The sequence below is a fragment of the Gouania willdenowi genome, chromosome 6, assembly GCF_900634775.1.
Source record: "Gouania willdenowi chromosome 6, fGouWil2.1, whole genome shotgun sequence".
Lineage (NCBI taxonomy): Eukaryota > Metazoa > Chordata > Actinopteri > Blenniiformes > Gobiesocidae > Gouania > Gouania willdenowi.
In genome coordinates, this window is record NC_041049.1 from 4,671,526 (window position 1) to 4,699,462 (window position 27,937).

Genomic DNA, 27,937 nt, shown 5'->3' on the forward strand with positions numbered 1-27,937 from the left:
CTGACTCTACAATCTGTGGTGAGTAGGTTAAACAGAGAATAGTGAATAGAGAGCTATAGTGAGTTAAGTAGCTAGTTAGCATAGCATAGATTTATAGCATAGACTGGGCATGTGTTAGCTGCTTTTTTTTCTGTTTTTTTTTTTTTTTGCATTTCTAACCCCAGAGTTTAGTTACTTTTTAAATTCAAATTCAGTTGTTAAGTCTGAGCATCCAATGAGAACGAGGTAAAAAATATTCTGAGCATAATCAATCTGTGCAACACAGGGTGAAACATGGTGCTTTTATTTTGAAGGGATCTTCTTTGTGACTGCCTTACAGCGGTAAACTCTCACCACGACGTAGAAACTGTAAATGTAACAGATCATATCACACAGTGTGAAGGAGTCAAAATACAAAACAGCAACCACAGAGAAGTTTATTATTTCCTGTTTCCCATCAAAGCGCACTTATTCTTATTTATATTTTAAAGGAGCTCATATATTTGTCTTTTATTTATTATTGTTTTATTTAAAAAAGAAAAAAGAGCTCATTTATTTCCCCTCTTTGTACTCCAGTAAAATAAGACATTCAATATAAATTACACTTATTTTCTTATGTGTGAAAAATGGCACAACATCAGTCCATTCTGACGGTTTTTACGTTAATCCACAGACGAGCAACAGACCAAGAGTTTAAACATGTCAAAGTGTACGATTCAAAGACAGAAGAGGGTTAATTAACACGTAAACACAGATTTATGCACTTTTAGAACGTCATCTCAGTCTCTACTTTTACATTTCTTCTTCTTCATGAAAGTTAAATTCCTGCTCAGGAAGTCGATTGATCCAAAAGTCTTGTTTTGTTTAGTTTTTCTTCTGATGATTTTATTTCCTGTTATTGATCCATGTCCATCAGTCTGTCCATGTCTGTTAAATGTTGTGATTCCCAGGAGGAAAACGTACAGGGTTCACGACGCACTGAGACAAACTCCTTTTTTAGGGATTTGATCCAGACACACACACACCAGTCCCACATGGAAACTTATTTTATACAGAGAGAGCCTCAGAGTAGAGACGGATCTCCTCCATTAACTCTGCTTCACTCAGATGTTGTCCTTCACATCATCACCAGCGTCCAAAGGCTGGACCAGGAGATGCAGATGGATCTGGATCCTGAACAAACACCACGTGTGTCGCTGAGACCTGCAGCCAGAATAATAGAAATAATCAATAAAATCCTCCTTATTTTTTCTGTGCATTTATTAAAGTTTTGATCTTAACATTTTCCATGATCTACATTCACATCTGTTTTTTTCATCTAAATCATTTTAATCAGATGTTAAGGTCACACCAACCTCATTCCTGCTGCCGCTACTTCTTTATATTGGGTGAAACTTACCAGCTTATGTTCTAGCCTTTCACAATAAGAGCCCTCCATAACTTTAAACTCCTATTTTGCCTTAAATACATAATGTGGTTTAAATTAGTCTTTAAGGGAACACTAACAATATTATTTAAAAAAATAAATACAGGTGAAAAAAGAGAATCTGTACAAATGACATTTATTCATTCATTATAATGTAAAATTTCTTAATGTATTATATCTACTATTACTTATATATTCATTTATCTATTATTATTAATTACTTAATACTGTGGCAATATTATCTATTATTACTTATTTCTTAATTTGGTATTCAATATTACTTATATATTCATTTATTTATCATTTAGAATAATTACATCAATATTTATCTAATATTATTTATTGCCACTTATATTTTATTTTTGTACTTTATTCACTTAATTGTATCAATATTTATCTACTATTATTATTTTTTTTGTTTTTATTATAACTAATATATTCATGTATTTATTATCTATAATTAATTTTATTCACGCAATAAGTCTAGTATTTATTGCCACTTTTGTTTTTTTTAACTTGTTCATTATTGTTTGTTAATTATTTAATATTTATATCAATATTTGTTTATTATTACTTGGTTTATTTATAAGTATTTATTATTAATAATATATTCAATTATAGCAATATTTATCTAATATTTTTTATTGCCACTTATTTATAATTATTCAATAATTATATTAATTCCATTGAGACTTTTATTCTGGAGGGATTGACTCAGATATGTATCTGTGACTCTTATTGATGCTTTTTGTGAACATTTCTTTTCACAGTAACATGTTTTATGTTGTTAATAAATTAACTGTGGGTTTGCGGTTGAAATAAAGTAAATTATAGACATAGTAAATAATAATTGTGTATATTTGTTACCTTAGTGAGACAGGATTCAGATGACGTTGTTTCCGCTCTCTGTGAAAACAATGAAAGAAAATGAAAAACAAACTAATGCAGTTTGAAAGATAACCAGCAGGGGGCAGTGTTGGACAAGTTTCATTTTTCCTGACGTTATGAAGGCAACACAACGGATTTACATTTAAATTAGATTAAATGTGTTAAATACACAGATCTGTTGTAAAGTTTGACTTTTACCTGCAAAACAAGTGATTTTAGTGAGTTATATTTTGATCCTTCTGTCAATAAAAAGCAACTAAACCCCAAAACGTCTTTATTCTGCTGAAAACAAATGTATTTGTGTATTTAGTAGTGTTTGTAGATTGATATTTGTCCAACTCTTGACAGTTTAGACATAGGCAGAGTTTTAAATAAAATAGAATTAAATATATAGACTGTCTCGAGATTTACGCCAATCACAATGTGTGTAACATATACAATACTGCAAAAATGATTAGTAACAAAATTGATATCGTTGATTACTAAAATTTGCGTCAACGCGTCGTTTAATGATGAAATCTTTCTGCTTCATTTTCGCTGCAGTGCCATTTACATTGTGAAGAAGAACCAACCTAAAGTCTCAAAAGTTTGGGACCATTTCACTGCAAACTTATACTAGTATTTTAAAAAGGACAACAAATGAATTCATATATATTTTTGTACAGTCACTGTGTTTTATGGGACCTAAAATATTTCTATATTATGTACATTATTAAAAATATTTGACCACTAGGGCCGCAAATTTCGCATATGGTTTTTGATTAGATATAAATTGCAATTTGTTGTTTTTTGTTGTATAATGTAAGAGTGACTGCCCTCTATGGGTTGAAACCAGGTTATTACAATCACATTTTGCTATTGGCTGAGAATGGTGGTTTGTGACATTTTGGTGGCTTCTTATGCCACTGTTGGCCCCGCCCCTTCTATAAAAACTATCACCTGTGAACTCTTGGATTGAGTATTGAGTAGCTAATTAGCGTAGCATAGATTGTACGTCGTAGATTATATAGTATAGACTGGGCGTGTCTTGACTGCTCTAGTAGCCCCGCCCATAATAAAGGCTTTTTTTTTTTAATTTCCAGCCTCAGAGCACGTCAAACCAAACCCCAGGGTTTAGTTCAGTGTTTTTAAACCTAGGGGTCGTGACCACATGTGGGGTCGCTTGAAATGTCTTGTAATTGATTAAAAAATAAATAACTGATTAAAATTATATTTTTTAATTATTAATCTTTTTCAAATTATAACACCACACACAATCGAAAACAACTGTATTTTATACTTTTACTTTCACAATTATAAAACTAATTTCAATAAAATAACTGAGCAGTAGCGCTGAGCAATATGGACCAAAACTCATATCTTGATATTTTTTCAAAATGTTGATAAAATATAAATCTTGATATTTTTAATTCAAATAAAATCTGATGAGAAAGACAATTCTGGGATAAATTTGCTCATACAAAATGCCACACAGGCTCATTTATTAACAAATAGCTGAACAATATGTGCTACTTTAGTATTTTTCTCCTCTAAGGGACAGCACGTGTGAGTGAGTTCTGTAGTGTGGCTCGTTACGATGTTCTAAGAAATAGCGAAAGCAGCGTCTCCTAAAACCAGTATTTTAATACAAAATAAGATATAAAATATATATCAATGTAATGTTATTTTCTATATCGCCAAAATAGAAAATTCAATATATCTTGAATCTCGATGAATTGCCCAATAAACATGATCAAAAACTAATTCTAGAGAACAAATGTATCTGTGGTCGCCAAAAATGTGTGATATCAAAATGAAGTCTAGTTTAGGTTTAGTTGCTCTTTAAATCTACATTCCTTTCAAAATAAAAGTGTATTTACTGTCTCCCAGCAGCTCCTCTGACATCAGGCTGTCCTGACGGTTTCCCAGCACGAAGGCCAGGAAAGAGAGGATGAGGGCGTCCATGATGCCCATGATGGCCAGGATGTAGGCCCAGCGGATGGAACACGCCCCCAGCGTGTACTTGTCCGTCTGCTCGCCGCACATACGTTTCACCTCATCACTGTCCCAGCCGTCAGGATAGATCATACAGCCCAGGATCAGACACGTGCCTGTGGGGGAAAGACGGGTACAGGTACAGGTAAGGGGGGGTCGACTGGAGCCACTCCCAGTGGAGGTAAATAACAAAATAACAACCGAAGATTGAAATGATCATTAAACACAAATATTCTGTTTATTAGAGATAGTTTACTCCGTCCCATATGGCCTCTCATTTCAGTTTGCACACCTGAGTAAGATCAGCTCTCAGGTAAAGGGAAGAGGCTAAAATCATGCCATAAAACGATTCACAAACAAACTAATGCCTTTGGTTTTGCAAATAAGAAATGTACCTATCAAACAAATACAGCATGTTTTACACATACAAAGAAATGTGTCTTAAGTTGCAGAAAATATACAAAATGGGGCGTGTGGGTGTGTGCATCTGCAAGGTGGAAATTTTGTAAACTCATGCCAAGAGTCACATGACAGTTTTTTTTTTTTATTGTTGTAAAATTTATTTATGTATTTATTCATTTATTTTTTTGGTAATTAAAAGCTGTCACGTTCTTTGCCAAGACTCAAAATCCCACAATGCAATGCGCAAAACATTTCCAAAGTTCAAGTAACGCGATCATTTCACAACAAACCGATTGTTTATGGCAGTGGTTCTCAACCTTTTCAGCCTCAAAATAACCCTCAAAATAAAGGTTCCACAGAGCGGGGACCCCCACTGTAGCTGAAGGTGGTTGAACACAGACATGAACATTGAAGAACAGTCATGTGGAGACAGTGCCATCTATAAGGGGGAATAAAGGGGAGAGATTTTTGGGGTCCATCCATAAAGTCAGTAAAATGATGGTCTATTGTTCTATGAATCTGTGATAACCACATTTATTTATTCATCTGAATAATATCCACTGTTATCCAGGAATGTTTAGTATTATTTACACCATAGTACATAGTCATCTTAAAGATGTTTCAATCAGAAATAAAATGGGTCAAAAGTGACCAAAAATGGTGGAAAAGGAGGTCAAATGGATTGGATTCTAAAAACCACAGAAATTGGTTAAAAGCTGCAAATTAGAGTGGGCAAAAATGGACAGAAAAAGTCATAAAAAAGGTTCAAAGTGTCAATATTGGCTTAAAAGTGGCAGAAATGGGGGGTTAGGGGTGATTTAAAAAGTAGCAAAAATTAGTGTAAACTGGCAAACAAGGGACATGACAAACGGTGAATGTTGTTAAATTGTCAAAAATAAGCATCAAATATATGGTGAAAAGATTTTAAAAGTGACAATAATGGGCCACTTATGTGACATTAGGTGAAAAGTGTTTATAAGTGCTGCAAATATCTTGAAAGTGGAAAAAAATGTGCAGAAAAGGCTTTGAAATTTTATGGAGAAGTGTCAGAAATGGGAGTAATGTAGCAAGTATGCATCAAAAGGAGGAAAAATATGTTCAAAAATAACAAGTTTAGTGTAGTTGCAGAAAAATGGTACAAACAGGCAAAAATGGGCTCAAGTTGTTCAGAAAATATTATTAGTTTCTTTAAGACATCAGGCGACCCCCTCTCAGTGTCTCCTGACCCCAAATGGGGTCCTGCCCCCAAGGTTGAGAGCATCTGGTTTATGGTGAAGTCAGTAACAAACTTGCAAGAAGAAATTTCAATATTTAAGAGAAAATTCTCCCATTTTTCAGGAGAAATATTTCAGATTTATTGATCTGAGGTCTATAGCGTGTGTTCTGCTAATTATCGTCCCCAGTAGCTTTTATTAAATGTATGAAACAGTGAAACACATTGTTTCCTTGACTTAAAAAGTCTTTAAAAAGAAACTTTTCCTCAGAGCGCATCCAGATGTTTTTTAATTTCACAGATGTTGCTGTTTTCTCTGATTTGTTCTGTTTCGTTGCTCAGCAGCGATCGTCACGTGTTAGATGAGAAACGAGGCTGTTGAAGAATGAATAAAGAAAAAATGCTGGCAAAGCCGACGACACTTCCTGGAAAAGAATCTGTTGAATATTTGATCGACTGCAGTGAAAATCAAAGGCAGCTGCTCTTGACTCATGTTCCTTTGATGTTTCATTCATCCACTGCTGACGAACACACTTTCTGTGTTGATTTCAACCAAAACACGTCAATATGTTGAGAAATTTGTCCTTAACGTCTCTAAAAATTAGGTCCATCTGTCTACTTCACCTATATATGTGTGCTGTGGTATCTGCTGTAAAGCTAGACCTGAAGCACAAATGTATTTCATAATAAAATATTCAGTGTTTGAATTTTTTCCACAAAAACATGAATTTTTCTGGTCTGGCCCAGAGTTCAAACTGGGTGTTTTTAGACTCTTAAACGAATGAGTTTGACACCCCTGCTCTAATGAGTCTGTAATCTGGTTTACGCTAAATATCGGAGGAGATGCGTTTGACTGGCAGGTGAAACTGTCACAGCTTTACTCACAGATGGCTGCTGTTAGTTGTCCGTGCGAGCGTGCTCCCAATTTTCCGTCATATTCGCACATTGAACACCTGTGACTGTTTCGCATGACAATTAGCAAGGAGGTGGTAGTAGCAGGTAAAAGTTCTCTCTGTAGCACTGAGCCAGGATAGCATTAGCCGCTAATCACACCGGCTTTTTTCACTGGTGGTTTATGTTTGTGAGAGGAGAAAAAGGAGCGCAGCTCCTCGCTTCAGCAGGCAGTGAAACTCATCGAGTTTGATGTGTCGCTGGTGGGCGGGGACATTTTTTGGACATTTTTTGATCCTACGAAACTTGTGGAACGTTTTGTGCGGCAGATGCATCCGGTGTGAGCGCAGCGATGCACGCAGCGATGCACGCAGCGATGCACGCAGAGATTGCAACTTTTCTGCTGTGATTCAAGAATGTGTTTGTTCACCACTTCCACTAAACTAACTTTGGCCATTTTGAGAATTTATTGCCTAATTCAATAATTAAATTTTTTTTAATAATTATTTTTTTTTTTTATAATTTAAATTTTTTTCATAATTTAAAGTTTTTAATAATTTAATTATTTTTTTAATTTACATTTTTCAATATGTATTATTTATCATTAAAATTTTAATAATAATAATAATAATAATAATATAAATGAATAATAATATAAATGAATAACAAAATAAAAACTTGACACGTGACACGATAGAGTTAAAGCGTTTAAAGAAAAGAAAAACAATCATTTTTTTTAATTAATTTATAGATTTTAATAGATTGACTTTTCCTTTTTTAGGTAATAAAAAGCCTTTGTAAGAAAACAAAAAAATGTTTTATAGTCCAAATTAGCTAAAAAAATGTACGCCTTTGTATCGTTGATCTGCCTTTAAAAAAGCAGCGGTTGTTAGTTTAGAACTAAATCTAAATCTGTGCATCATGGATTAAAATGTTATGGCTGATCAGTGAATAGAAATATGAACTATAGACGCAGAATAAATAAAGCAGAACCTCACAGATGATAAATCTCAGCAAAGCTTGTGTTGTGTTGTGTGTGTGTGTGTGTGTGTGTGTGTGTGTGTGTCTGGACAGAGGAATTTAATTCAAATGGAAGAAATTAGAGCAAATGAGAAATATTTATAGTGAGTATAAAACAGTGACGAACATTCATACAGTTATTCTCATAATATTACGACGAACCCCGACATTGTTGAACATTTCAACAAAACGACTTCTTGTTTACGTAAACCAATGGAAAATAACAAAAAAAGGTTTATTTTTAAAAAGGAAACAGCCACATGTACCACAATCTTGGGCTGGGCGGTGTGACCAAAAATGTATATCACGGTTTTTTTTTCAAAATTCTATCGGTTTCACGGTATATGACGATATATTTTTATGCATAATCAGCATTTTCTACTGGTTCAGAGATGAATTACTGCAGTAGATTAACTTATGATGATCCATTTTACTATCATGATGAGTGAATATTATAGAATAATTCCACACTAGTAGTAATACAAGTTTACAACAGCAGCCCAATAGCTCTTTGCTGCGCTAGCTTAGCTTTAGCATTAGCTTGATTTCTAGCTTTAAATGCTGCATACTCAGTGGTTTCTTATGATGAATAAAGTAGCGTTGTGTAATCAAATACACCGATACGACGCTACATTAAAAAATCATAAACAAAATCACAACAAAAATATGTACCGGTATTCGGTATGAACCGGTATACCAAGCCAGCCCTAACATAAACCACATGTGGCTCAGTTGGTGGAGCGGAGGACTGTAGTGGTGTTCACTGGTTCAAAGGACAGGCTTTTATTTTGAAAAAGTCAGTTTGCTGCAATGCTGAACTCTACGTCTCAGAACGTTGACATAATGCTGGAACATTGAAACCAAAGTGTTTCAGAATGAAAAACTTTTGAACACAATTGTACCAACGTGTACAAACATGACAAAAGCAGAGTGGACACCCCTGTCTACGTATATATATCTATACCTGGTATGTGTACTACAATGCTGCTGCCTGTGATTCCCATTGAAACCACTACTGCATGTTTAAACAGCTGCTTTCATTCTTCATGTGTTACTGGAGGAGCATTGGGATTCCAACCTTGTAACTTTATTCACGGCCTCATCCCTCATCCCCTCCCCCCACCTCTCCTTCTCTACCTCTTTATCACACATCAGCCTCTCCTCCTCCTCCTCCTCCTCGTCTATTTTTCATCATTTTCTTCCTGTCACACTTGTGCTGTTGTTATAGTGTAAAAAGAGTGATATGTAGATGGTCTTTGAGGCAGCGTGTTGGGATGAATACAGATCTATCCGAGGTGACCCTGGTCACTATTAAAATCACAGCGAGAAGAAAACATGGAAACCAGCAACTAATCTCACTGCTTTGTCAAAGCAAATGGATAATAAAATAATAGGACATTAATACAGGAAACAACAAAGAGTTTCTGTCTGTTATTGTTGTTATTTAGTGTATTTTTGCATTTTTGAGGATTTTGAAACAAACGTTGTCGTGGACTGATTTTAAAGAAGGAAAGTAGGCGGACCATTGATATCTCGCTGTAAGACATTCACTCAGGGCTTTAGATTAATGGCAACATGTTTTATCTTTGTGTTTGTCACAGAAACTACTACGTAATAAACTTATAAACAGGTGAATAATCATATTTAATAATGTTTTATTCCCCTACCGGTGTTATAAATGTAAAGGATGAACCATTTCCAACTATAAATTCACTTAAGTGCTTAGCTTGGTCACAATAAATCAATGTACATTATTTTTCATGACAGTATTTTCAAGTGCGGGAACGTTATGTTTGCTGTGTTAAGAGTCATTTTGTGGTTTTTTTCAGTGGTTTTTGCTTGTCTTTCTGTCATTTTTGTTGTGTTTTTTTTGTCATTTTGTGTTTTTTGAGTCATTGTTGTTATCACATGTTATTATGATTATATGTTATGTATATATGTTATTATTGTTTTTTTGTGTAGTTTTGCTGTTTTTTGTGTGTTATGAGTATTTTGTGTGTTTTGTTTATATTTTGTAGGTTTTTTTTTAGTAATTTTTGTGTGTTCTGTTATTTTTGCTGTTGTTTTGTATGTTTTATTGCCATTCTGTGTTTTTTGAGTCATTTTTGTGTTTTTGAGTCATTGTCATTCTGAATATTTGTCTGTTTTTGTCTCGTTTTGCAGTTTTTTGTGTGTTATGAATCATTTTGTGCATTTTTTCTCATTGTGTAGTTTTTTTGAGTCATTTGTGTGTGTGTTTTGTTATTTTTATAGTTTTTTTGTACATTTCATTGTCATTTTGTGTTGGTTTTGAGTCATTTTTGTTGTCATTAAGAATATTTGTCTGTTGTTTGTGTGTTAAGAGTCATTGTGTGTATTTTCATCTTCATTTTGTGTACTTGGAGGTATTTTTGTTTGTCATTGTGTATATTTTCTGTTGCACTTTTCCATATTTTATTGTAAAATTTGTATGTCTTTGTTATCCTTTTGTGTATTTTTGCCATAAGATTTCATGTGTTGTTTTGGAGCCATTTTGTGCGCTTACTTTGGGGGCCGCAAAAAACTAGTCTGAGGGCCACATGTGGACCCCGGGCCGCCATTTGCCAATGTCTGCTTTACAGTATTTTTGCTGTTAGTTTGACATCAGCACATAAAGTAATTCTACTTTAGACAAAACCTAACGTGCAATAAACCACAGAATCAATGCGTGAAGACTTTATTTTATGACTTTAAGACATGGCAGAACAACTTTTAGACGTTTATCTTTTTACAATATCAGACTTTAAACTCTAGAAGACATTTCTAGAACACTATATTTAGTTTAATGCGACAGCGTGAGTTACATCAGGGGTGATGCGACGTGGATCAGTGACATCATGAGAGGTGTTGATGATGGGGACGAGGCAGAGGGAGTCATGATGAGGAACTCCTGATCCCTGTAGCTTATCTTACACACACCAATGCACACACACACACACACACACACACACACGGTACAGCAGAGGGGAACACGGTGCAGAGAGGACGGGGGAGCTTGATCCTCATCTGCCAGTTTCTGCCCCAATTAACTCCTATTAAAAGGACAACACACACACACACACACACACACACACACACACACACACACACACACACACACACACACACACACACACACACACACACACACACACACACACACCAATCATACTTTTCCTGTCCATCGTGTATCTTTAGCTCCTTTATTGTCCAGTAATGATAAACCACTATTGATTATGTCACGTGCACGTTCTGCCTATTTCGTGGCCACAAATCTCTGTGTGTTTTGTGCACGTCATATCTCAAATGTCACCACAATCTTATTTTTTAACAATATTTTTTACCATGTCATGTCTGTGGCTTTGTACAAAAACACTAACAACCTATTTTGAATTGAATATTTTTCCGTGTCATATCTTAGGATTGTCCTAAATATTCTAAAGTTTGGAGTACCCTGATTGGTCGAATAGGACAAAGTGGAAGAAAAAAACATACTGAAAACATATTAATAATGTATTACAGCAGAAATGGGCACCATTTTATCACAGCAGGGGCCACAAACATGTGATTGTATCTGATCCGAGGGCCACATTATCAACATTCATGTCAGCTTTAGAATAATGACTAACCTGAGTTAATTAATACAGAAACAACAAAGAGTCTCTGTTGTTATTTGGTGTATTTTTCTGTATTATGTATGTTTTTAAAATAACTTTTTGCCAATTTTGGTGTCATTTTGTGTGTTTTTCTATTATTATTCTGTATTGTGCAGTTATTTTGTGTGTGTTCTTTCAGTCACTTTTTTTGTTGTTAATATGAATATTTGTCAGCTCTTTTGTGTAATTTGGCTGTTGTTTTGTGTGTTTGTTCCCACTGAAAACAGGAACAAGCGGGTCTGAAAATGGATGGAGTCATTTTGGTTTTTTTGAGTCATTTTTTTTGTGGTTTTTTAGAGTCATTTGTAAGTATTTTTGTCATTATTTTGTGTATTTTCTGTTATTTATGTGTATTTTTTTACCATGTCACGTCTGGGGCTTTGTACAAAAGCACTAACAACCTATTTTGAACTAAATATTTTTCCGTGTTTCCAGGTTAAATACTTTTTTTAGTCATGTTTGTGTTTTTGAGTCAGTTTTGTTGTCATTGTGAATACGGTTTGTGAGTAGTTTTGCATTTTTTTGTGTGTTAAGAGCCATTGTGTGCATTTCCGTCTTCGTTTTGTGTTTTTAGACATATTTTTGTTTGTCATTTTGTAGATTTTGTGTGTTGTTTTGGAGACATTTTGTGTGCTTACTAAAAAACTAGTCTGACGGACACATGTGAAACGTTTGGGAACCACTGATTCACACTTTACTTTAAGTTTCATGCATAAGGCTGACATCACGCTGCCATTAACATGTCATTAGTATGAATAAGGTGTCATGAAAGCTGTCATTAAGCTGTCATTCGCTAATTTATGACACTTTTTGATAAATTATGACACCTTTGGAGCTATGTTGGCATTTTTTGGATTAGGTAGAGGGATCAAGTGGGGTTAGGGTTAAGGTAACGAACAACCCTTAATGGCAGCCTTTAGGACACCTTATTCATGCTAATGACAGGTGTCATGTCATAATAATGTAGTGTAATGTCAGCATTCAAGTAAAGTGTTGTATCTTGTTGTCATAAGTTAAGTTCAAGAAAACGTCGAGTACTTTTTGAGTGTGCCGAGGTTGGCCCGTGTCGTCTTTTTAAAAAAAATCAAAAAACAGGGTCACCCAAAGTTAGCAGCAAGCTGGAAAAATTTCTTTCACAGGTGTTGTTAAAATACTTGAACTCAGTAAAGATGGAGACACAAGAACAAAGCACTGGTATCGTTTGAACTGCTGAAATATTCATCAAACTGCTCAGTTTTCTGGAGATCATCTGAACAGAAGTTCTAGTGATGTTCCTCCCGCTGCTTCTCCTTTGAGTCTGAGCGGACGTCCTCTGAAGAGTTTTTAAAACAAGAAGCAATCAAAGACCTGGAACTGAGAGCGTTGACGGTGATGCCGCGTCGTCATGGTGACGGGATACTGGGATGTAGGCCAGGTTTGATGGAGGTCGGGTTTGTTCTTCAGCATTTTAAAGCCTTCCCAGATGTCCTTAGCAGCGAATCATCACACGCTCCTTTAATTCGGATCAACTTCTCATTCACCGCGTGTGTGACTAGAATGTGGTTTTGACTAGAATGGATGTGGTTCAAACCACGTGAACCTCTTTATTCAGAGTAAAACACATATTTATCACGTTTATTGGCTGATTTCTTCCTCTCCTCTCCGTGTCCTTAAACGTGTCAACATCTTTTTCTGAATCTTCAACCGTCGTCCTGGTTTTCTCTGCCTTTGAAGTCGGACCAACGGGGGAATTGCTCTGCTCCATTTTTAGACTCTTCTAATGCGTTTGATCTGTGATGATGGCACAGAATGCATGTTCTCCTCCTGCTCCTCTTTGTGTGTGTGATGCATTTTAAAGTGATGGTCCACAAACAAATCAAGACAAACTAGACTGGAATAGCTTTTATTAAAGAAGTGGACACAATTTCTGTTTCAATTTCAAGAAAATGCAAGTAACAAAAATTCCAGGACATTTCAGGATTGTTCTAAATGTTCTAAGCGTTGGGGTACCCTGATTGGTTGAATCCAACTAAAAGTGGGGGGAAAAACATACTAAAGACATATTGATAATGTATTACAGCAGAGATGGGCAACTTTTACCACAGCGGAGCCACAAAACTGTGATTGTATCAGATCCGAGGGTCACATTATCAATATTCATGCCAGCAATCAGAATAATGAACAATCCGAACATTATTACAAGAGTACAAAGGGTTTCTGTTCTTTATGGTTGTTTAGTGTATTTTTCTGTATTTTTTTTTTTTGTCATTTTGTGTTGTTTTGAGTTATTTCTTTTTGTTTTTCTGCTATTTTTGTATATTTTTGCTGTTTTGTATGTTTTATGGTCATTTTGTGTTATTTTTGTGTTTTTTTTTTGAGTAATTTTTGTTGTCATTATGAATATTTGTCTGTTATTTTGTGTGTGTTTGCTTTTTTGTGTGTTATGAGTCATTTTTGTGTATTTTTGTCTTCATTTTGTGTTTATAGAGTCATTTTTGTTTGTCATTTTCTATATTTTCTGTTGTTCTTTTGCATATTTTATTGTAAATTTTGTATGTTTTTGGAGCCGTTTTGTAGATTTTTGTTATCCTTTTGTGTATTTAATTTGTCTTAGGGCCAGAAAAAATGAACTTAATAGAAAAATAAATGATGATAAAATAAAATGATCTTCATCCTGAAATATAGTGAATCAACAAACAATCAGTTACATTAAAATAAACTTAGAAACTGCATCAAACTGAGGTAAAATAACTGTAATAACCTAATATATGAATTTAAATGCACGCGTGGACTTTGATAACAGATGTATGTCACGCTTTTCTAAATAAAAATTAAATTGCGTATATAAACGAGGACTTCCATTTGTTCCATTTCCTCCACTTGTCATGCTGCAGCGATGCTTCACCACTTTCCTCTCAACCTTCTGTTTGTCACCCCTGGAGGGCTTTCATCCCCGTAGGTTTATTATCGCAGCGTTGCCATAGAAACGCCTTTAAAAATCTGACCGGCGGCTCGTTGACTCTCTGGAATCAGAGAAGGATCCTTTTCAAACCCCTCTCAGCGATCTCAAGTCCAGGACGGGAAGAGAGATAAGAACTGGATGGGGAGGCGTTTCCATGGTAACATCAATGCTGGTAGGAAGATGGCCCTACTTTGATGCTTTAGATGCATTTATTGGGTTGCGTGGTTGTGTTTTATTTTCCACAAACCGTTTGATTTATTTCCTGCGCTCAGAAGTTCTTTGGTTGATCCGTGGTTAGCGTTCCTCCATCAGGCGTCTGATTTTATTTAGTTTGTAGTTATTTAGTCAGTTTCCCAGTTGTTTTAGGGCTAAAAATCATGGTTTCCTGTGTCAGCACAACCTGTCTTTTCTGTACATATTTGTTGAAGAGAGAATGATTCAGCTCCCTCCTGTTTGCACTCAGGTGTGTCTTACTTCCTGATTTCCTCCCTCATCTACTTAAGGAGTGTTTGAACACAGAGTTATTGCTGTTGCTTTGTGCTGTGATATCATTCCCTCCTGGTTAATCTGGTTAGTTTTACTTTTTTGTTTTTTACGGTCTTGGTTTGCATTTTGCATGTTTCTACCTTCACACGTTGTATTTAGAATAAACATGGACGTATTATTCCCGCCCACTGCCTTGTTGGTTGTTTATTTTTACAAAACAAGTCTTTTTATCATCTAGTTATTTAAATAATAAATTACTTTTCGATACGTCTTTATTCTTTTAAAATTTCACTTCCTGAATATTTTGTTACATTCAGTATTTCGTTGAATGAAAACTGCTTCCTACTTTTTATTCCATGTTTCTGGTATATTTTTCCTGTTTCAGTTTAGTTTTGGCTTTTTTTTTGTGGTGTAAGGAGTGAGTTTATGCCTTGTATACGAGAGGTCTTTGGTTCAAATCCCATCTGGGTTAATCTCTCAGTTATTGTTTTATTTGTATTTAACTTTTTTCAGTTTGGCTTTTTGCGGTTTGGTTTTGCAGACTTGCAGAATTTCACTTCTTTGACGTTTTGGTTTAACAAACTTTTGAAAGAAGTTATCCTATCGTGAAATTCTGGTTCAAGCGATAGATACTGTAAATCCCAGCTTGTTATTTAAGCTGCTGGGGATGAAAATGAACTATTTCATAGCACAGATAAAGACAAAGTGTAGGTGTCTTAGATCAATAAATCAAATGCATTTCTTCCAAAAAAGGGAGAATTTACTCACAAACAAATGTCAAAGGTTAAAATTGCCGCTCCATCGTCAACAGTCGGTTTGTTGAACTTTGGAAAAAGTTTCACGCATTGCATTGTGGGATTGGGGAATCTTGTAGAAAAATGCAAAGATGTTCCAAGTTACATTTTTGATATTAAAGAAGTGTTTTTACTTCATCGTTCTCAAACACTGATTATTCCTCATATTATCCTCAAATATTACTAACAACATTTTACTCTTGGGGTCAATCTGACCCAAGGGATATTTGCCTCCACAAAATGATTTAAAAAAAATTATTGACCAAGTTTTTTGTGTCAGACACTTTGTTTATTTTTTGAATACATAAATAACCTCTTGATACTGAAACCTTGACCTGTTCTCTAGCGCCACCATCAGGATAAACTTTTGAATTAGAATTGATTTATCTTGCATAGTTTTTATCCAAATCTTCTCAAATTTACTGACATTATTAATGACCATTAGAGTATGAACCCCATTGGTTGAGGTGATGATATGATCTTTGACCATTCCTGCAGCGCCACCATCAGGTCAGTTTTAGAGTTAGTGTAGCTTGAAAATCTTTAATTCAAACTTTTTCTAAATTGGGGTGAACATTGAAAAAAGTATTGTGGAAATGTAAACTATTGTTTTTTGAATGATAAACATTGAATGGGGTCAAATTGACCCCAATGATAATAGGAGGGTTAAAACTTTCTGTTTCAAGGTTGATCGAGGAAATTTATCGTTTAATTGTTGATGTTTGGCTCCTTTGACAGAAACTATACAAACTGTTACAACACACCACGAGTCTTTCCCCATTCTTGTTTTCCCTTGGTGTGTGTGAGTCCGTTGGGACACACACACACACACACACACACTCCCCAGGCTCACTTCTTCTTCTCTCTATCAAATAAAAAGCCTGTGTGCGGCTCCAGCCGTTCTGGAGCCGTTTGATGTTGTCTAAACCTCAAAGCGTGTCTATTCTGCTCCCAGGTTTTTTTTGTTTTTTTTTTGATTCCACACTCCACACATCTGTCTGAAAATGCTAACTCTGCAGGACGCTGCACGGCGCTAACGCTAATTTTAGCTCGACACAACGGTTAGAATTGAAAGTGCGATGGTGTGATTAGAGGCGCTGATTGGTTCCTGATTAGCTTTAAGTTGAGCCTCATCCTCACACTCACTGAGGTACCCTGGAAACCTGATAGAACCAGTAGAAAGGAAATAAATACTATTAGGCTACAAAAAGTAACTGCTATTCCTAATCTGTCCAGCGGGGGCCATCGCACTGTTTCAGTGAGAGGAACCGACACACCGTAAATCCAGAGTTCAAATATTACCGCAGATGGCAGCAAAACAGCGTTAAAGCTCCGAGCCCGTATAACCTAAATTACAGTTTTAAATTTTTTTTTGAATTTTTATGTGTGTGAGTCTATAACCTGGCAAGAGCCAGAGTGATGTGTAGCCCCTCCCTCTAACTTGAGTTCTCCATCAATCTGTCTGTGTTTGGCGAATCCTTTCAGAACCAGGGAGGGACATGAACAGAATCCTTGAAGCTGATTGGGCGAAGCGCCTGTCCACCATGAATTGTTTTAGCCAATCACACGGCAACAAATTATGATGTCGTCATCGGCATGCGCCGCAGAGACGCTGCTGCAATAACAACAGGGCTCCTCCTGCGTCAACATCTTTCTATTTTCATTCAGAGCGATGCTAATAGCGGTAGCCCAGCTAGTTCCTCTCCCCGCAACTGCTCATGCGCCAGTTTTGCTTTGGCGTTTCTGCCTTCGTCACACCCGGATATCCCGCCCTAAACCACAACACTGTCTCATGATTGGTTCTAATCGGTTTGGTTCGGTTTCGAAAGGCAAAGGCGGGAACAGCACAAGATGGATTCTGGTGTTTGTGAACACCAGGAGAATCCATCTTTTGGCAAGGTTAGTGCGTCTATGCAGCAGAGCAATAACTTAACCTCGTTATTTAAAATCCTCAGAGGTGTAAATTCTAAAGAGTACTGATATATAGTACTGAAGTAGAAGTACTGTTACTTGATTGAAATTGTACTCAAGTACAAGTACAAGTAAGTCATACATAAAATACTCAATTAAATATGACTTAAAGTAAAAGCTACTATAGTTACTTTCACTCCCCACGTTTATTTTTGGTAATAAATCTTGCCACGGTTCCCTTGCGTACAGTAAACATCTCATGTATAAACTTAAAAAGCACGAGACCAAATTTTACACGATTGGAACTCAGAATAAAAAAAATCCTCATGCTCTAACTATAGCTACATTTATGAACTCTAAAACTGAGAAAATAACCTCCAATCAACGCTGTTTTGGTGCCGTACACTACATTTAATCTGATTGGTCGTCTATGATGTGCTGCATTCGATTGTTGTCTGGTTATTTCATTTTTTGTAGTTTCACAATGTCTGTTTCACATTTCGTTACTCAATAAGGATAAAATTACTAATTTAGAAATACAAGTACCCATAAAAGTAACTCAATTATAGTAACGTGAGTACTTATAATCTGTTACTTTCACCTCTGAACATCCTAAGGTAGAGGTTTCCAAACTGGGGTACGTGTAATATTAGGGGTACTTAGACACCTCTCAGGGGGTACACAGAAATGTGTCAGTTTATTTTTTTACATTAGAGGTTTTTTTGTTTACATGCACGCATCCATCATTAATAATTTGTGGCATAACTCTTTAAAAAATGCCAAAAGGTGAAGTTCAAATTCTAAAACGAGCAAAACATCAGAAATAAATGATTAAAAAGGCCTAAATTCAAGGTTAATGTTGGACGAGGCAAGGGAAAGAGTTGAGACGAGCCTGCAGACATAAATAAATAATGTACAACATGAACGAAGGGGTACTTAGCAATAAGAAATAAAGTCTAAGGGGTACATGGGGCAATATAGTTTGTATGCTACATCGTTTTTTATGTTTCCCACGGTCTCATATAAACTGAGATTGTTTTGAAAACGTTACCGTAACGGAAGCAAAATGCTGTCGTGTAAACATGGCCTTAAATTATTTTGTTAAAAAAAACCACCAAATAGGTTTTTCGTGTTTATAAAATGTGTCGAGTTGTGTGAGTGTCCAATGAAAAGCAGGAAGACAGAAACATGACGTGGTGTTTTCAGATTTTCTCACTCGAAACGTTCACACTACGATGCTGCACCAAGAACAAAATGGAAACTCTTTCACAAACCTAAAGACGAACAGATCTTGTGAGTTTGTCATCCCGACACCGACTCATCACTCATCAGTTTATCACATCAGTCAAACACACACGACGTGTCACGGCGTCCTTGTCCTGTCTCACACGGGACACGAATAAATCACTCCTGTCCACTTCAGGTGATGAAGGAGATCAACCTCCATGGGAAATCTATAAATCTGGCGTCCATAATAAAGGCTAACGGGTCGGACACAGGCTAGGCGTGTGTGCTCCTATTTACACGAGGGGAAGAAAAGTGAATTTCCAGGCAATTTTCCACCGTAGGCAAGGTTACACATTAATGCGGTTTGTGTTGCAGATGAAGATGCATCCTGATGTTCCCGTCACACGTTCCTCTCTGAGGATTTCAAATTAATTGCATAACGTAACCAAAGTCTCGCTTTGCCCTCAGGTGCTAATTAAAGGGAATTCAACATGCTTCATCCTGTAATTACGAAGCAGAGAGAGCAGAGAGGGGGCGGAGCTTGTGCATGTTTTCATACCACATTATGTGGAAAATTATTTTCATATCAGAGCCAGGGGTGGAAAGCTGAGCAGCTAATAATAAACTGATACAAGACTGAATGAGTAAAATAAGACTTTTACTCATTTATTTACAGTCAGAGGAATACGATTTAATCCTGTTGGGAGTTCTAAACTCAGATTAAGAAAGGATGTGATGTCCATGACATCATCATGTGCTGATCTGATTGCTCAGCGTTCCAAGCTGCTGATTGGCTAATGTCACACACCTGGGCCCAGATTCTCATCTGATATCTGATCATCTGACCTCCACACAGGTACACACCACACCTCGGTTTGATTTAGATATGTTAGGTTAGATTACACACACACACACACACACACACACACACACACACACACACACACACACACACACACACACACACACACACACACACACACACACACACACACACACACACACACACACACACACACACACACACACACACACATCTTCACTTATGCACATTTTACACAATTCTTTGTGCAATTTGGCTTAATTTGATCAAATTTGGTAAATTTGGTATAATTTGGCCTAATCTGGGTTCATTCAGTTTAATTTGGCCTAATTTGATTTAATTTGAACTAATTTAGCCTAATGTGGTTTAATTTCATGGAATTTGGTTTAATTTTGCCTAATCTGGTTTAATTCGATGGAATTTGGTTTAATTTGGCCTAATGTGGTTTAATTTGGCCTAATGTGGTTTAATTTGATGGAATTCAGTTTAATTAGGTTAAATTTTGCCTAATCTGTTTAATTTGATGGAATTTGGTTTAATTTGACTTAATCTGGGTTAATTAAAGGAATTCGGCTTAATTCGGTCTAACTTTGATGGAACTGAAGTTAATTTGGTCTAATCCAGACCAATTTGGTTTATTTGATTTATTAGTTTGAATGTTTAATTTTGCTTAAGTAAACAATAAAGATTTCTTGAATGTTTGCCATGGTCTTGTTGTTGTGACCTCTCAAGCAGGGCCAATGCACTTATATGTGATTTAAACTTGTTGCTGCCTTTCCCTGTTTTAGAAATAGATAAAAACAAAAGAAAGATGCATAAATAATGCTGAAATGGCTCCGGCAGCAGTCGCAAAGATGGATGATGACAGCGGTGGCGTTTGTTGTGCAGCATGGCTCAAACCGTCTGTGATGTCCAGAGAATCACTGAAAACAAGTCACGTCCAATCAGAGCGACTCTGCCTTCATATCAAACCTCTGCACCAGTTCCCTGTCATCAGAGCTTAGAGCTTGATGTGAAAGTGCAGTCAGCCATCTTCTTCCACCTTTGGAGTCATTTCCTTCATAATCACACTTTAATTAAGCACAGAGGCTTTAGGACACATGGTCGACTGATGATGGCGTCCAGCAGGGACGTTATGATCAACGTTTGGATTTCATTCAACTTTAAAGACTCAATAAAGAGCCGAAAAACTGTTTAGAGACACTGAGCTCTTATTTTTCTCAGCATTTACCAAAAACCAGGCCAATGAAGGGACCCAGTAACTCTCTCACATTCTGGACAGGACCGTGATTTATGTCTTAGAAAGGTTGGAAAATCCTTCAAAGTAACGATTCATCGTAGCTTAACTTATCAACCTGTTTAAGAACAACTTCAGAAGTCATTTTTCAACTGCCTCACATCAATGTGATGTCATTTTTGAAATATTGGAAGCTGAAAATGGAAGAAAAATCAGGATGCATGAAAATCTACACATACCCCCCTCACTAAATTGGCCATATCTCTAAAAGTTTTCATCTGATCCAACTAAAAATGCCTATATTGAATAATCACTGAACAATTGGTAAAAAATTACAAAATGTTGAGACCGAAGTACATATGATATCCTGGATATTTGTTGAAATGACTCAAAAATGTCTAATTTACATGTGTTTGCATCCTTTTAATGGTCAAAGCTTTACTTGTTGAGCTAAATTCACCCTCTTTGTTTAGATTGAGGACTTTTAAGACTTTATCTTATCAATAAACTAACTATTAAGATGTTTGGACCAGAGACGCTACAGCCCTTTAGCATCATAGTCATTAAAAGCTTGTATTTATCTGCATGAAAAGGCAGAAAATGGCTTTTCCATCAGGACTTTTCCTTCTGGTCTAATGGGAGCCGACTGCTCCTCTGGCGTGTCTCAGAGTCTCAGAGCCAGAGTGGTCTTTAAATTGGCCATGATGTCCAGCAGCTCGACAGGACGAGCTGATGGGAGGATAACGAGGTCTTTGGAGGCGGCGCTGGAGTTCTGGGATATAATAATAACACCACGTCAGGTGGTGGTGGTGATGGAGCAGACAGGGAGCACAGAGTTGGAGATACACCATCAGTGTGTTTATATACCCCTCATGCTTTCAGATCGTCGTCGTTGTAGAGAAACGTCACTAAATAGCTCGCCAGCGTCTCATTGCTCCACGGATCAGTAACAAATCCCCCTCAGACGGGAACTGATAATCTGGAGGAGAGGAAGCTATTCCCAGCAGAGAGGAGACACGTGTCTAAGCTCCACAGTAACATACGAGTCATTCTATGTCATTTCACAAATGGCCCACGCACTTTGGTCTCAAAAAATCTGAACTTTTTACCAATTGTTCCGTGATTATTCAATAGGCAAACTGGAAATTTTTGTTTGATCAGATTTTCGTGCGTCCTTATTTTTCTTCCATATTCAGTTTCTAATATCTCAGGAACTACATCACATAGTAAATTGAAATGTGGTATAGTAATACAGCTCCACCTACTCTATCAAAATATACAAAAACATATGCTATACATCCTATCTGGTGGACATGTCAGCTCCTTAAATTTGGAAAAAAGTTTGTCTGTGTGGAACATGTTTGGTCCTTCAGTAAACAATTTAGCATATGCCTCAGCTCCCTGTAATCTGATCAGCTTAGAGCTATGAACATAGACTGTTCACATCACTAATGATTTGTCACATATATGTATTGATTATTGGGTGACAAGCTCTTGAAATCCAAAAAAAAAAACTTTTTTTTTTACTATTTTCATTGGCTCATAACTGCACGTGGGAATCTCTGTTTTAATTTATTGTGTAAAGGTTAGTCTTTCTTGGGATATAAAACAATTTTTCTTGCAAAATCTTCATTTTTATTTTGGACCCCATCTTTGGGTTATTTCACCACTCGCAAATATTGAAAATCCTTCACATGAGGTCATTGTAGCTTTGCCTCTGTGTCTTACAATCATTCGTTGTTTATTAGTTTATTACTCTAAAAAAACATTATGATGGAAGATTTGTTAAAAATGTCTGAATTTTTTTTAGACCAAAGTGCATGGGATGTCCTGAAAATGTGTTGAAATTACATGGAATGACAAAACGTGAAGTGATTCTGAGTTGATTATCTTTCATATCCACACTTTTCTTTCATTCAACATCTTTGCCACACTGTAAAGGGATGCTCAACTCAAATAACCAAAACTTTTTCTGTAAGCTTTACTCGTAGGAATGAGAGGCCATTTAAAGCTGCAGATTCAATAAAAAAGCATGTTAAACGCACGCCTGTGGAGGTTAATATGTTTGACAAACTCAGGCTTAATAATGTTGAATTCTGTCTTTAAAAATCTGAATTTATTCTGTTCCCACCAAAAATGAGATCATTGTGAGGCTGTGAGCTCTCTATAATCGATCAGGAAATATGAAAATTCTGTTATTTTTATGGGAAAAAATGCATCAAAATCGTTGAAACGATGTAGAAAATAGTTTGAAAAATCAACAAATGTGATTATTCAGTTGATTTTATGATTATTTGTTGACTCTTAGCGTAACTTTTTCAGAGCTGCTGGAAAAAAAACTTCCTAAATTAAAAGTGACACTAATGACATGGTCCTGATCCTCTCACACTGGGTCTGAAGCTTTGTGGTGGTGATGTAACATGAACACAGAGTGAGGAGGTCATCGCAGGGTTAATAACAGTGGGTGGAACCTGCAGAGTCAAACTTCTACCCTCAGAGGTGTCGTGATGTTCAGATGGAGCCCGTGGAGCGAATCGGGCAAATTAAAAATCAGCCGAGTCGACTGGAAACGTGAGCCATACACACAGTCTGAGGTCCAGACTCAATCTGAGCTCAGGATTAAGAGGAAGTGGATCAGCAGCTTCATCGCGAGGATTTTAAAGAGACAGTCAGCGATCTGTAAACTGCAACATAAACACAATCCCACACAACAAACATGTGGCACCGCAATCTAGAACAACGGAAGATATAGGAATGGTTTCCAACACAAATATACTTTCATTCATACATATTTACCTAAACATATAATGTACAGAATAGGAATTTATAGTTTAAGTTTAAAAAAAATGTCTTTGGAGTCATTTTTGAATCATCTTTTAGCCTCAAATAAATATGACGTCTCTTCATGTGTGGGCGAAGCCATTTTGGTAACTTTAGCCAATCACCTTTCACCTATCATGTTGTCATGACGTCAGGATTACTCTTTGTATTTCCGCTCCCATAGAGAGTCTAGGGCAGAGATGGACATTTTTTTTTATCACAGTGCAGGCCACAGAATATAGAATAATGACCAATTAAAAGATTAATACATGAAATAACACAGGATTTTTTGTATATTTTGTCATGTTTTGTACTTTTGTTTTCATTTTGTGCCATTTTCTAACATCTTGTGTGTTTTTTTTAATTAATAATAATAATAATAATAATAATAATAATAATAATGCATTGGATTTCATATAGCGCTTTATCATAGACACTCAAAGCGCTTTACATTGATGCGCATTATTCTTTCACTCAACACACAGTGGTGGTAAGCTACTATTGTAGCCACAGCTGCCCCGGGGCAGACTGACAGAAGCGAGGCTGCCATTGTGCACCATCGGACCCTCCGACCACCACCAACATTCACTCACACACTACATTCATACTAGGCAATGTGGGTGAAGTACAAGAGTGGGATTCGAATCCCCAACCCTTTGTTTATTGGACGACCCATTCTACCACTGAGCCACGGTTGGCATTTAGTAAAAAAAATGTTAATTTTGTGTATTGTGTTGTCCTGTTTAGTACTTTTACTCTCATTTTGTGTAATTTTCTAACATTTTGTGTTAGGGTTAGGTTGGGGGTTTTTTTGGCATTTTTGGGGTTTCTTTTTTTCCGTTTTTTGTACTTTTGTTGTCATTTAGTGTAATTTTCCAACATTTTCTGTCTTTTGATGTATTTTTTTCTGTCATTTTCTGTATTTCTTTAGATGTGTTTTGTACTTTTGTTCTCATTTTGTGCATTTTTGAAGTCATTTTGTGTGTTTTTTGGAGTCATTTTGTGAAATTTTATGTCTTTCGATGTATTTTTGAAGGTTTTTTTTGTATTTATTTTGTCATGTTTTGTACTTTTGTGCTCATTTTGTATAATGTTCTAACACTTTGTGTGTGATTTTGTGTATATAAATTTGGTATTTGCTCAAATTTTCTCTCTTTTGATGTATTTCATTTAATATACAGTAAGTCTTTTTTTTTTTTTTTTTGTCAGTTTGTGCATTTCCTTTTTGGGCCAAACAAATTCAGACAAAGGAAAGAAGAAATTAGACCTTTGAAAATGGCAGTGGGTGCAGCATATGAGGCCACTATCAGCTCTTCTTTCTTTGTGTTTGAGCTTTAGTCTAAGAGTGTAACCAGGATAAAACATCTGGTCTCACCAAACAAGTAGAAAAGTCATTAATGTTTTTCTACTGCGGAGCCAAGCGCAGGCCAAAGCCTGCAGACGAACTGGTCTGAGAACCTTTAATGGAGAGTTGCTCATCCTCGCCCACAGCTCACTGCTGGCGTTTGTCAAAGATTGGATAAAAGTTGCAGTTAAAGTGCAAAAATGCCCCACAACCTCCTCCTCCTCTGCAGGACGCCTGCACACATTTCAGGCATTTCTCTGAAAAGATCAGGATTTCTTCTTCTTTTTGTGTGTGTGTGTGTGTGTGCAACTTGAAAAAGTCCACAGGCAGATTGTGCTGTTAGAGTGATTCTCCTCACGTCTTAAAAAAATCCAAGGTTTCACTGTCCTCAAGGCTGGAGCTGCTTCCTCTACACCACCATCTATTACATAAGGTTTTTAAAAGGGCTTCAAGTTCCAGAGAAGAGCTTTAAAACAGCATTTCACACAATGACACCCATTAAAAGCAGCCTGAGAGGATCAATTAGCTTAAAAACATGACACATCTGGATTTTCTGCTCACACGCTTTAGCTGCTGCTTTATTTCAACAGATGATGCTTTAAATCACAGGAACAACTAAGAAAAATGTAGTTAACAGGTTGAAGGCATATACAATATAGAAATACATTATAATTACAATTATCATTTTAAAAGGTCTCTTTAGGTTTTGGGAAATCTTAATGAACATTTATTTAAAAATAATCCTCACAACTTTAATTCATTACCTTAATGTCGGTATTTCCCTTTTAGAATAACAGATGGTTAAAAAACAAGGAAAAACATCTGGATTTTTTAGGAAACCAGTGTTTTAAATGCATAATCTACAATAGAGAGTAGGAAACATCTGGATTTTGAAAGGAAACTTGTGTTTGTTTGTTTTTAAATGCACCATGTGTATGTGTGGATGATAAAAAGCTCAATTTCAGCAGGATTTCTTAGGAAACCTACAGGTATTTTGTAAAAATGAAAACTTGAAAAACTTTTTTTTTTGGAAACCTGTGTTTTGAATGCATTATCTGCATAAAAAAAGTTTTAATTTTTTTTAATGAGCAATGTGAATGATAAAAAATAATAAATAAATAAAAAGCTTGATAACATCTGGATTTCTCAGGAAAGCTGCATTTAACATCTGGACTTTTTTGGAGGGGAAATATAGATATTTAACTTTCAGAAGGTGCTGGATGGTAAAAACCCAAACAAAAACAACAGAAAAGTGTGTTTTTAATGCATTATTTGCACACACACACAAAAAGTTGGAAACATCCAGATTTTAAAAGGAAACTGGTGTGGATGATGAAAAAGCTTGATGACATCTGGAAAAACTGGTTTGTAAAAACACTTTAAAACATCTGGATTTTTAAGGAAACCCAGGCATTATTATTATTTTAAAATGACATGATCTGAAAGGTAAAACGTGGATTTTTAAAGAAACCCATGTTATAAATGCATTTTCCGCATAAAAATGCACGATCTGAATAGTAAAACATCTGGATTTTTAAAGTAACGCATGCATGATTATTTTAAAAATGCATGATCTGAATGGTGAAACATCTGGATTATTTAAAGAAACCCATGTTTTAAATGCATTTACTGCAATATCATTTAAAAAATACATGATCTGAATGAGAAAACGTCTTGATTTTTACGAAAACGCAGGTATTATTTTAATAATGTATGATCTGAAAGGTAAAACATCTGGATTATTTCAGCAAAACCCATTTTTTAAATGTTTTTACTGCATCTCTTTTAAAAAATGCATGATCCAAATTGTAAATAAATAAATAAAAAAATTATCTGGATTTTTAAGGTAACCCATGCATTATTTTAAAAATGCATGCTCTGAATGGTAAAACATCTGGATTCTTTTTTTTTTTTTTTTTTTTAAGCATCTTTCAAATGCAACATTTATCTTTAAAATGCGTGATCTGAATGGTAAAATATCTGGCTTCCTGTGGAATCCAGCTGTGTTAGTTGAGGTGTGTTGCATGGGGCTAATCCTGGTGGTGGATGGATGGTCCTACCCCCCTATACCCCCTCACCCCTACCTGCTGCCAGCTGCATCCAGCCGCAGATCTTGTAGACGGTCCCGGTGCTGCAGAAGAAGAACAGGGCGAAGCAGCCGATGCAGCTGAGAACCAGGACCATGGAGGTCCCTATGAAGACCGAGGCGGCCTTGAAGGCGCTGGACGGGATGCTGTGGAACTCCGTGAAGCTGCCCTGGCAGGTCAGGTCCCGGGACAGCCCGTTCCCGATGCAGTGGTGGAACAGGCCGAAGTACCCGGCCTGGGGGGTGTCCATGCCGTCCCCGATCCAGTAGGGCTGGATGAAGCACACCACGGTGACGATAGCGAAGAGGATGGTGAAGATGGCCCACAGCACGCCGATGGCTCGGGAGTTGCGGACGTAGTTGGTTTGGTAGATCTTTGCAGCCTCGGAGGCGGGGAGCATGGTGACGGGGACCGGGGCCCCGGGGACCATAGTCCGCTCTGTGGGTCCTGGTCTTCTACCTGCTCCTCAGTCTTTGGTTTCCAGTCACGGCTGTTCAGCCCTCAGCATCGCTGCTTCACACTCTCCTCTTCCTCTGTTTATTCTCTTTAGAAATAAAAGCTGCGTCCTTTAGTAGATTTCTGCGGTTTTTCTCTTCATGTTCCTCCTCAAAACCTTCACACGTGTCTGAATGATGGTGTGGAGCTCCTGGTGAGGTGGTCTGTGTCAGACAGCAGCTCAGCTCCTACTGAGGCTGAACAAACCCTCATCTATAATCCCATAGGCTGACGTGTTATTCCTTCTCTCTTAAACGAACAGGACGTGTTAGAGGCGCTCAGTTAAATACATGTGAGCTGCATATAAGTCACAATCCACAGGAGT

General features: G+C 36.5%; 1 protein-coding gene across 1 annotated transcript; it reads right to left on the reverse strand.

The window, feature by feature from the left end:
* Positions 1-410: 410 nt before the first annotated feature.
* lhfpl3 (LHFPL tetraspan subfamily member 3) lies at positions 411-27,839 on the reverse strand. The gene is made up of 4 exons (XM_028450050.1): positions 27,115-27,839; positions 4,153-4,383; positions 2,273-2,311; positions 411-1,182 (listed from the first exon to the last, which is right to left on the reverse strand). Exons 1-3 carry the CDS (start codon positions 27,545-27,547, stop codon positions 2,289-2,291), a joined length of 687 nt encoding a protein of 228 aa, XP_028305851.1. The 5' UTR covers positions 27,548-27,839; the 3' UTR covers positions 411-1,182; positions 2,273-2,288.
* Between the last annotated feature and the right edge of the window lie 98 nt (positions 27,840-27,937).